Source organism: Nannobrachium achirus, assembly GCF_963921795.1.
Source record: "Nannobrachium achirus genome assembly, chromosome: 14".
NCBI classification, from domain to species: Eukaryota; Metazoa; Chordata; class Actinopteri; order Myctophiformes; family Myctophidae; genus Nannobrachium; species Nannobrachium achirus.
The window spans coordinates 14991923-15003310 of record NC_137821.1 but is presented as its reverse complement, the minus strand read 5'-3'; the positions used below and the strand labels follow the sequence as shown (position 1 = coordinate 15003310).

General features: G+C 48.7%; 1 protein-coding gene across 1 annotated transcript in view; it reads right to left on the bottom strand.

Annotated features, from left to right (window-relative positions):
• fgf11a (fibroblast growth factor 11a) overlaps positions 1-5845 on the bottom strand; it is a gene marked incomplete at both ends in the record, with an annotated part of 201074 nt that extends 195229 nt beyond the window's left edge. Inside the window, one exon of the mRNA XM_080741966.1 lies at positions 5653-5845. Within this exon, the coding sequence (XP_080598092.1) occupies positions 5653-5845 (193 nt within the window). The remainder of the gene's footprint in view (positions 1-5652) is intronic.
• Positions 5846-11388: the final 5543 nt, after the last annotated feature.

Genomic DNA, 11388 nt, shown 5'->3' with positions numbered 1-11388 from the left:
ATCAAGACTGTGAAAGACATCAGAAGACATGGGTGTGATTTGTTGCGGGGAGGGGGGTACTGTACTTAAGTAGGTTTTAGGTATTTTTACGATTTCCAATACTTTTACTCCTACTCCACTACAAATATTGTACTTTTACTCCACTACAATTATTTGAAAACTTTAGTTACTAGTTACAGTACTTTGTAGATTTAGATTATTATTACAAAACATAAATGAACCACTTCAGGCCTATATACATTTCAGCCATTTGAAAATAGACGATCTACAAGCTCACAATGTGTCGCAGCTTTGTGGGCTTGTACTGTAGATCTGCTATTTTCATACACACAACGCCAGATGTAGAAGCGATTAGCACCGCCCAAAAAAGAAGAAACTGCGCTCTGTTGGGGTGCCAACTTGCAGCTTGTGCACAAGTAGGCCAAGTATGGCCTACTTGTGCGCCAGCAGACTGCGCCATGAGGTGCACACGATTATTGTGACAAAGAAATCCTGATTTATAATATTAATAATCAAAATCCATTATCCTGGGCGGAACATTTGCCAAAAACATTTGATAGAGTACCTTTTACCAATTACCAAAGTACCTTTTACCATTATAGAGGGTTTAAATGGTACCGGATATGCAGCTTGGCAACTAAAAGGTGAATTGATCCCAGTGCATGACGGAGGACGATATCACGATAAATTAAATCTCCACGATTTGATTATCGTGAGTGTTTTTTTTATGACGATAAACAATGTCGCTTATCGTCCCATCCCTAGTCTGTTTACAAATGGAACCTAGAGCAGGGGTGGGCAACTTTGATGATGGTGAGGGCCACTATATTTCCACCTTCACTCCAGAGGGCCACATTTGTCATTCTGTTATTGCATACAACAGAAGCAAAAATAGCCGATCTACAAGCTCAAAACGCATCGCGCTGCGATGCGTTTTGAGCTTGTAGATCGGCTATTTTTGCTTCTTTTTGCTTCTTTTGAATTGGAAACCTGAATTATTTTTTGTTATTTCTTAATTGGAATCCTGAAATGTAACATTTTGATTTAATTTTAAACACATTTAGTTATATACTCATGTTAACTTTATGAACCTAAATACAAATACATAAAAAGACATAAAAAATACATTTTAATACTACTATACTAATCATTAAGCTACTAATATAGACTGACGGAATTAAAGCAGGTCATGTTTGGAATTGTAACAGCTGAAATCCATAATATATCAGTATTCCGGTATTAACCTGCGGGCCGCATTAAGTGAAGGTGGGGGGCCGCATGTGGCCCCCGGGCCGCCAGTTGCCCATGTATGACCTAGAGATTCCAGTGGATCCAACATCAACCAATAGAAGCCTGGCTGTGGGAAGAGTGACAGCCACTCAGGGGACACAGGACACACTGGAGGTGTTGGGGTCAAGTCTCTGGATGGTTGCTGCTGGTCTGGGGGTCAATTGTGGCCTCAGGCATGAGACGTAGTCAGACGCACACACACGTACACACGTACACACGTACACACACACACACACACACACACACACACACACACACACACACACACACACACACACACACACACACACACACACACACACACACACACACACACACACACACACGCACACACGCACACACACACACGTAGGAGGAGAGACAAACGCACACACGCCCACACACTAGCGAGAACATACTCATTAAAATACACATGCCCACTAGCTACCTTGCACGTCAAAAGGTCAGCCACGTCCACGAACAATGGCAACCGAACACACACACACACAGCTGCGCGCACGCGAGCATACGAGCATACACACACACACGCGCGCGCGTGCGTAAACACCACTTGAGCGAATGATGAAGACACACACTGCCACATACGGTACTTAACATGGAACCCTCTAAATCAAAACTCTGATGGCTGTAGCCTCTCTCTCTCTCTCTCTCTCTCTCGTTCTTTCTGCTGACTTGCAAATTTTGTATGGTGACAGGGCAGGCCACCAGAGAGAGGTAGACAGCCAATCAAGATGTAGAGCAACCCAGCGGAGACAGACAGACAGACAGACAGACAGACAGACAGACAGACAGACAGACAGACAGACAGACAGAGAGAGAGAGAGAGAGAGAAAGAGAGAGACAGAGAGAGACAGAGAGAAAGAGAGAAAGAGAGAGAGAGAGAGAGAGAGAGAGAGAGAGCATGTTAACTCATATGCTGCCAAAAAAATACCCCTTTGTACCCACTTCTCTGCCATGCCCGTAGAACCCGTAAATGTAATAAAAATTAATAAAAAAAATGTTTTTATCGAAGCGGAACTAAAATTCCGGAACTAATGTTCCGTGATCATCGTTTCTACACGGACACATTATTGAGCGGACCAGTTTAACATTGAGCCCTAAACCGGAAGCGGGTGGTCCGTCCTCTATTTTGGCCCGTTAGCTTACTGTGTGAACTCCGCGGCTTACAGATGGAGAACGGATTGATCAATTTTCTAAATTTCAACGGATTTGAGAAGCTGATGGAATACGCGAACACACGATGCATAGCAGTGTCCGATCGCGCACGATGGGAATTGGATGAGCGCCCGCGTTAACAGGTAGGAGAAGCCAGCAGTGAAAGACATAGAGAAATCTGCGGGATTTACGGGCGAAAACTACAAATGAGTTAAGGGGAATACATTTCATAAGGTCTTTGTTGGAGATGACCATAACAAAGCCATAACAGCGTATATGGGGGCACAGTGGCCATTACGCAGGGAACAGGATGCCCTGCCCGGAAACAATGGCCGCTGTGGTGCAAGCACTGCTTTTCCCCCCAAAGAGCTGGCAGTGCCACCGCCCCCCCCTCTCGTCCATACTTTACAACCGCAATTACAATAAAGCGGGCGCTCGCAACGGCCCGGCAGATGCATGAGTCCTGCACTGAGGCACCCCGCGTAATTACCATGATGAAGTTGGCGCGTCAGGGTAATAAATATCACTGGACACACACACTCACACACGCAACCACGCAGTAAAATACATAGTAATAATCGAACTCCGAGAGCTCCATTTGGTTCCATTTGTCCACTCCATTTGGACCCATATGGGTCCATTTGGTTTAACTTCTCTGCTCATGGAGTTAAATTGACACTGGGGATTTGACTGTGTTCTGGTATAGGTGTAGAGTATCTTGGGTTTCTTCTTGCGGCTCTCCGCAGCGTTCATGAGCTCATCTGTCTGAGAGCAGTTAGCGAGGTGTCACCTGACCGTGTGGCTTGGATGGCCCGCTAACAACAGCTAAAGTGGTTTTAGGTGACAGACGCAGTCCAATAATTTACTTTGCAAATGTGTTTAGCAAATTGCCAATTTATATTCTTCACTGCGTAAAACCAGAGAGAGTAGAAACACTGCAAGATTCCACACATCGTTCCACAAACGTGGCCCTGCAAGCGCAGGTCGCAGTTAACTATGAAAACCGTCACATCTTGTCCGTATCTTGTCTGTAACACCTCAGTGTCTATAGCTGCTGACCTGTTGTGACATCACATTGTTGTGACATCACATTGTGACATCACATTCCGTGCTTGTCCCTTGTATGCCCATATATGGAGATCCCTGCCATAGCTTGGAATGCTCATATATGGACATATTGTGTGAGTCTCATGTGGTCTATCAGTCATATCCATATCCTGTGCCATATTTGTGAAGGAAATGAATTTCGTCCTGTGCGAATTCCGTCCTGCGCGACCTCGCTCTTTAGCGCGAGGTCACTTTTTGTATTTATTTTTTTGTATCATAAAGATTGATTCGCAGTAACAAAGTTTAGTTTTGGTGGTAAACTTCACACAGCTAACAACTAATCTATGCATTAGGTGAAATGTGTTATCACTCTTTTAATGCCCTTCCTCATATTTCACCAATACCAAAAACCAGATAACATTTCAATGTCTGGTTTATGACGGGATGAAGGGCTCTGTAATTCAGCCAGAAAGTGACCCAGTCATTACTGTATATCCACAGTTCCCCTAATACAGTCATTCTTAGACCAGTGGTTCCCAAAGTGGGGTCCAGGGACCCCCAGAGACCCGTGAGCGGGTTACAGGGTGCCCCCAGATTATTGAAGCGGTAAAAGCCGCTTCCAAGGAGTGGCTTTGTGTGTCCCGTACATGTCCCGTGCATGCAGAATTGAGGATTGGTCAAGGTTCACATGACAATTTGGCCCTCCAAACAAAATCATTCATTCATTCAGAATTAATACAAATATAGAACTAAAGCACATAGAACACAGAATGTATAGATCTAGGACACAGATTTCATAGCTCTAGAACACAGAACAAAAATTCACCGCTTCACTTCGAACCGAGGTTTGATTATTATTATCCTTTTCCTTGGTCCTTGACAAAATGTTCGAGAACCACCATTTTAGACAATACCAACAAAAGGTCTATGCTGCCATACAGTATATGTATCTCACATAATTACCCTACCAACAACAGAAGAGCTAAAGACGACAATTATGAAGCCCTGAGGAATATCACTGAATACATTTGTGTCTCATAATGCCCTTCTGATGATGTCATAAATCAGAGACGGGCACGGGGCACACAGACACACTCGGCAACACCTCGTGTGTCCCCTTCCTTCCATCTCCAACCCAAGAGTGTTTTTCCATTCGCTGCCCATGAATAATGCCGCAGTAGCATTTATTATGCAAACACACAAGACAAATTAGGTCCCACTCAGTTAAATTTGCCTTGGGGAAGTCTATTTGGTGTGTGTGTGTGTGTGTGTGTGGGGGGGGGGGGGGGGGGGTAATGGGCCCCTCAACGCAAATGAGGCGCTGTTGACATTTTTACATCACAGTAAATCAATGTACCATGAGTATGCTTCTTTCGATGGCCGCAAATTACTGGCGTTAGCAGAGTGTAGGGTGGCATGTGTCTTTGTGTGACTGTGTGTGCGCGCGTGTGAGCGTGCATGTGTGTGTGTGTGTGTGTGTGTGTGTGTGTGTGTGTGTGTGTGTGTGTGTGTGTGTGTGTGTGTCTATGGCCAGTCGTGTTGACATGTTCTGTAACAGAATCCCCATTACAGCACACAACACTCATGTTTCTGGTCAATACCACAACAGCACACACACTAAAATCCTGCGTGATAATTTCACCCAGACAGTGTAAAAAATGGGCACACATTGCACTCAGAGATAAAGAATTTGACTGTATAGTGCTTTGTATGACCAATCATTGATTTGTACACCATAGTAAGCAGAGGGACATTAAAAGCCCCCCCCCCCCCCACCCCCGGGACTGGCAATGAAGCAGGAGTTTGTCTGTCCCGTTTCGTGTATAGTCGTTGCACTAGCATGAATAGACCCACGTTGGGTTGAGTGCAGCCACCTCAGGACGCTTACTCAGATTTACAGTCAAGTCCTGAGCTGGGTGTTCTTTTATTGAGGTTTTCACTCAAGGATTAATCTGGAGTCTGGCAAGTCAACCAACAAAATCCACTTATCAGCACGGGCAAATATGGAACCAAGGATGGGGAACAGCAGAAAGGAAGAGGTGGAATGAAGGATGGAAGTAGAGAAGGAAGGAAGGAAGGAAGGAAGGAAGGAAGGAAGGAAGGAAGGATATAGAAAGATGGGAATGGCAAAAAATGGATTGAATCTTGAACGGCACTCACCCGGTCTTTTTTCTATTTTTCTCCCTCGACTGCCACATAGTCGAACCTTTGATATTAATATTAGGATTTGTTTCTGGCAGAGTGACTTGTTGCTCTTCTGGCAGGGCTTGCGCTTGTTGGCGATCTGCCGGTTGGCCTGGGGGTCCTTGACCTCCCGGCGCTGCCGGATGAGGGAGCTGGCGAGAGCGGCCATCTTCCCGGCACTGACCCTGCCGCAGCCTCACCGGCCACTGGCGGCTCGGCGGTGCCCGGGTGTCGGGGGTACCGTGGGCCACCCCCCTGCCCACTCACCCAGGGCGACGGACCTCCGCTGAGGGAGGGGCGCAGAGCCGGATCCAGGCGACGAGCGGTGGAAGAACTGCCGAGAGATAGGGGTCCGAGGAGAGCGCAGGGGGGGTGGGGGGGGGGGGGAAGCGGGAGGAGAGGAAACGGGGCAAGTGGAGAGAGGAAGAGGGTGGTGTCCCTCGCGAAGGCCCACCCGGGGTCTGAGGCCACGCGGGGTTTGCTTGCCGCTGACCGTCGGCGTTATCTGGTGTCCTTCGGTGTGCGTTGTCGTCGGTGCTGCTGCTGGCGAAGTCCAGGCATAGCCTCAATACATCACCGCTCCGCTGTCAGCGCCGTGGCGCAAACAAGGACGATCCATGTTGCTGTCCCGCCTTGTTCAAAGGAAACAAAACGCGTGGAGAGCCAGCCGGCTGCGGCTCCTTCCAGGAACTGAGTGTCCCCGGCAGCCCGCCAACAACACCCCCTTTTCAAGGCCCTTTTATTTTTGCCTTTTTTGGACCACCGGTGAAGTTTGACTTGAACCCCCCTCCCCTCAACCCCCACGCAGAGAGGCTAGACCGCTCACTGCATGACGAAGCCACAGAGAGTCCACATCCAAAAGCACAACAACCAAAGCAAGGTCCTCTAGTCCTCCTCCAGTCCTCTGCAGGTCCGTGGATCACCAGTTGACCTCGCAAGGACGGAAAAAAAAAAACAGCGACAAAAACAGCGACAAAAATGACAACAACGTCCAAATGGTGGAATGGGAAGCAAAAGAATAACGGAGCTTCCGAAATACGATGTGACAGTAAGCAGGACAGTGGCTCTGTCCTCTCTCTCACCTGAACAGTCCCTCCGTCCGGAGCTCGGAGAGTCAGAGAGAGAGAGAGAGAGACAGAAAAGGAGGAGAGAAGGAAGTGAAGGCAGGACCGTCCCAACCTGAGGGTGTCAGCTCCGAAAAACTGAGGGCACAGAGGGACGTGAACAGACAACAGCTTTCTCTCCCAACCCGTCTCCACAGGCTCTCCGCTCACATCACCCGCACCCTGAGAGAGAGAGAAAGAAAGAGAGAGAGAGGAGAGAGAGAGATACAGGGGTGAAAGAGAAAGTGTGTGAGAGAGAGAGAGAGAGAGAGAGAGAGAGAGAGAGAGAGAGAGAGAGAGAGGAGAGAGACACACAGAAAGACAGACAGAGGGAAAGAGGGAGAGAGAGAGAGAGTGAGACGGGGGCGCTTGAAAAATCCGGCACTTCCCACAGATAGAGGTGACATTCATGAACGAGAGAGCACGGAGAGAGAGAGGGAGAGAGAGAGAGAGAGAGGATAGAAGGATGGAAGGCGGGGGGGGGGGGGGGGAGAGTCTATCCCCTCCTATCAGATCTGGCTTGGTAACTCTCTCGGCGCAGAGCGGCGGTGCGCTACGGCAAGCAGAGTACAAACGCTGTGTCCTTCAGAAGCCGCACGCGCCAGGGAGGAGGAGGGGGGGGGGGGGGGAGAAGAGAGAGAACGATGAATGAATGGAGGTAGAGAGGTGGAAATGAGGGGAGGGGAGTGGAGGGTCTTACCGTAGTGGCTGAACGCTAAACATGCCGGGTCCGGGGGACAGGCAGGCGGGTGAGTTGATGTCCGGACAGCTTCCGCTTGAGAACGACCGGCTCTGAGCGGAACACACTCCCCCCACTGCCGCCGCTCGTCTGTGAGTGTGTGCGCGTGTGTGCGTGTGTGTGTGTGTGTGTGTGTGTGTGTGTGTGTGTGTGGGGGTGACTACTGTACGTGTGCATGTGAGTAACAATGTGTATTATTTTGTACGAGACAGTGTATGTGTGTCTGTGTGGGCGCAAGTGTGTGTGATTATGTCAAGGCACCTTGCGAGTCCGGGGCGCACACACACACAAACTGTGTGACACACATGCCCACATCCACGTGTGAGTGAGAGAGTGTGTGTGTGTGTGTGTGTGTGTGTGTGTGTGTGTGTGTGTGTGTGTGTGTGTGTGTGTGTGTGTGTGTGTGTGTGTGTGTGTGTGCCTTTTTACGCGTGTGTGGTGTGTCTGTGTGTGCCTTTATACGCGCACGTGTGTGAGACAGAGTGTGAAGGTGTGTATGTGTGCGTGTGTGTGTGTGTGTGTGTGTGTGTGTGACTGCCTCTCCTGCTCGTCCCTGTTCACAGTGCATTACAGAGTGCTTCACACGCTCTCTACCTCTCTCTCTCTCTATCTCTCTCTCTCCCTCACTCTCTCTATCTCACACACACACACACCCTCCCTCCGTCTCAAATCTATTTTCCCTAAACCCTCCCCTTTGCTCCTCTCTCTCCTCCCTCTCTGTCACTCCGATAGCTTCGCCGTCTGCGATTCAAAGTCCCCTCCTCTCTCTCTCTCTCTCTCTCTCTCTCTCTCTCTCTGTGCGGGGCTGGGCTAGGCTGTGTGTAGCCCCCCCCCCCCCCCCCCCCCCGTCTCTGTGATGTTGGCTTAAAGAGACAAACGGCGTGCGTAGCTCGGGCCGGTGCGACGAGGACGTATGGAGGCGCTGATGCCGTCTGACTCACACTAAAGTGGGACGTGGGTTGGTGGGTGGGTGGAGGGTGGAGGGTGTTGGGTGGAGGTGGGTTCCTTAACGTCACTCCGTGGCCACATCAAAAGCACAGTACATGACCGCCCGGACGCGGCCCGCCACACTCGCGCAGTCGTTTGCAGTTAATTAATTTGATGTACTGTGGTTTGTGTCAAACCATCGCTCTGCGCTCTAAGGAGGGCTTTGTGTAGTGACGTTCGAGGGCTGTCAGCCAGCCCGACATCCTAACCACAGCGTTGTCACTGAAACGACCGCAATTATTTTCTTAATTAATTAATGAATGACTTGCAAATATCCCTCTTGTCTTTTGTCCTCCTTTTCTTTTAACGTGCAAGGTGGTGCATGAGTAGGACTTTTTTGGTCACTGAGGGATGATCTATAGTTATAGTGACCTGGAAACTAAGCAAAGCAACCATTGCTCAAATCAGTTCACGGATAGCCTGGATAGGAAGGAAGGCACAGCAATGGGATATGGTTTTGATATATAAATCATATTGAAATACCTTGTCCCGGTGCTGTGTGCTTTACACATTAAACAATTAAACCCCTGTAGTCTAGTCAGAGTGAAACAGACCTGAGTTACAACTGTACTTGGGGCAGCAGTGGCTCAGGGGTAGAGTTGCCGTCTTAAAACACGAGGGCACCCGAAGGGTTCCCAGTTCGATCCTAGGCTCTCCCAGAGTTAGTGTCAAAGAGTCCTTGAGCAAGACTCTGAACACCTAGTTGCAGTTTGGTACCTTGCATGGTTTCCTTTAACATCGGTGTATGAATGTGTGTGTGAATGGGTGAATGTATACAATTCATCCATTCACACCCACATTCATACACCGATGGCAAGGCACCAACCTGCTCACCGGGAGCAACTAGGGGCTCAGGGTCTTGCTCAAGGACTCTTCGACACCATCTCTGGAGGAGCCTGGGATCGAACTGGGAACCCTTCGGAAACCCTCCGCGTTCTAAGACGGCAACTCTACCCCTGAGCCACTGCTGCCCACATGCACCTGAACCTTCCTTTACTTAACCTGGCTGGGACTCAACTTTCTTTTCCATTTTAACAGAACCTGCTAGTTGTTGGTTACAGAGTCCCGGTGCAACTCAGAAGGTAACGTTTTGAACTTGTGAAAACTTAAAAGGGGTCTTTGATCATCATTTGCATCCAGAAAAGTGGTGGTCGGAGTCCCTTCCCCCACCCCTTAAGATTATGCTCTGCAAGAAAGTGGAGGAGGCATTAGTTATAAAGTCCCAGCTCGCCTCCTACTGTACCTCGCCTGCTCTGCCAACAGCAGACTTCTTCATACCTTTTTTTTCCCCCTTTTTTCTTTTTCTTATTGGCCTCCGTTCAAGTTTCATTTGGCCGGGTGTGACTTTGCTAACGCTAAAGACAAAGCGTTAGACATTTCCAGTGAGGTGGTGAGCATATATTATGTTCCACACCACAAACGCTTGTACCGGGCGATGAAACCCGAGTCTCAGCAGCATGCACAATTGCACATGTACTGTATGGCTGTACTGTATGACAGTACATGTGGGTCAGATCCTTCCAGAAAGATGTGCTCTTGTATCTCCTCTATTGTCTGCCAGCCTGCCTTTCTCAGAGAGAGCGAGACAGAGAGAGAACAATGGTAGAACATTTTACTCTACTAAATGAAACTAAAAGTTTAATCACCAATACCCAATACCCACAATGAAGAATTACTCTCTGACTAGTAAATACCAGCGTTAATACCAGAAGTAAAAGCACTAATTTTTCAAACGTGTTAAAAATTGTGTCTACATCTTTCAAAAAGAGCAGGTCACATGTTTTAATAATTGTAGTGGAATATATAAAAAGAACAATATGAGATTGAGAGTGGAGTAGAAGTATAAAAGTATTAGGACAGACAGTAAAATGACCTCAAAATTGTACAAAAGCTGGAGTAAACGCAGCTAGTTACAGTACTTTCCACCACAGAGAGAGAGAGAGAGAGAGAGAGAGAGAGAGAGAACACAGCGGAGACAGCAGAATACCCACAGTCATCAGAAGCTGCAGAAAAAAGCGTTTTCATTAGCGGCTGTGACACGGAAGGTTCCGTTCCGTTGTGATGAAAGGGGACCAACTGAAAAGTGGACAGACTGTATGTGTAGTTGTCAGAGCCCCCCTCCCCCTCCCCCTCCTCCCACCCCGCGTGAGGAGGAAGACTAAGGGAAATGATGGCGGTATATCCTCTGATCTCAGAACAGTCAGGGCTTCTCCCTTCATTTCTGCTGGGCCAGCAGAGAGAGAGGGAGGGAGGGAGGGAGGAGAGAAACCCCTGCAGGATTCCCTCTACTGTACATGCGCCCACGCACTCTCTCACACTCACTCACACACTCTCACGCACGCGAGCACGCGCCCTAGACAATACCGTACTGCAGTTTCCTCAGCTGTTAAGTAAAGCAATTATAGTCTTCCCTCCTCTCCTCTCCTCTCCTCTCGTTCTCTCTCTCTCCATATGCCCCCCCCAAACACACACACTACAGCACCCTCACCCTCACCCTCACCCACCTCCACACTGGGGGTAAGTAGGTTTTTTTTGGGTGGAAGGGGGGACTGCAATGAAGACATTGTTCAGCACAGAGCAGCCGAGGCCGGTATGCAGGGAAGAGACCGAGCGGCCAAGGAGGAAAAGACTGAGCTCCAAGACCAGAGGAGGATGCAGAGAGAGAGAGAGAGAGAGAGAGAGAGAGACGGGGTGCAAGCATAAGAAAAGATGCATTTGTATCTGTCGTCTCGTTTCTTTTGTATCCCTGCCATACTGTAGCTGTGTGTGTGTGTGTGTGTGTGTGTGTGTGTGTGTGTGTGTGTGTGTGTGTGTGTGTGTGTGTGACAAAGTTACAGTAAGGCTTTTCATTTGCTCTCTTTCTGCATGTCCTTCACATCCTCG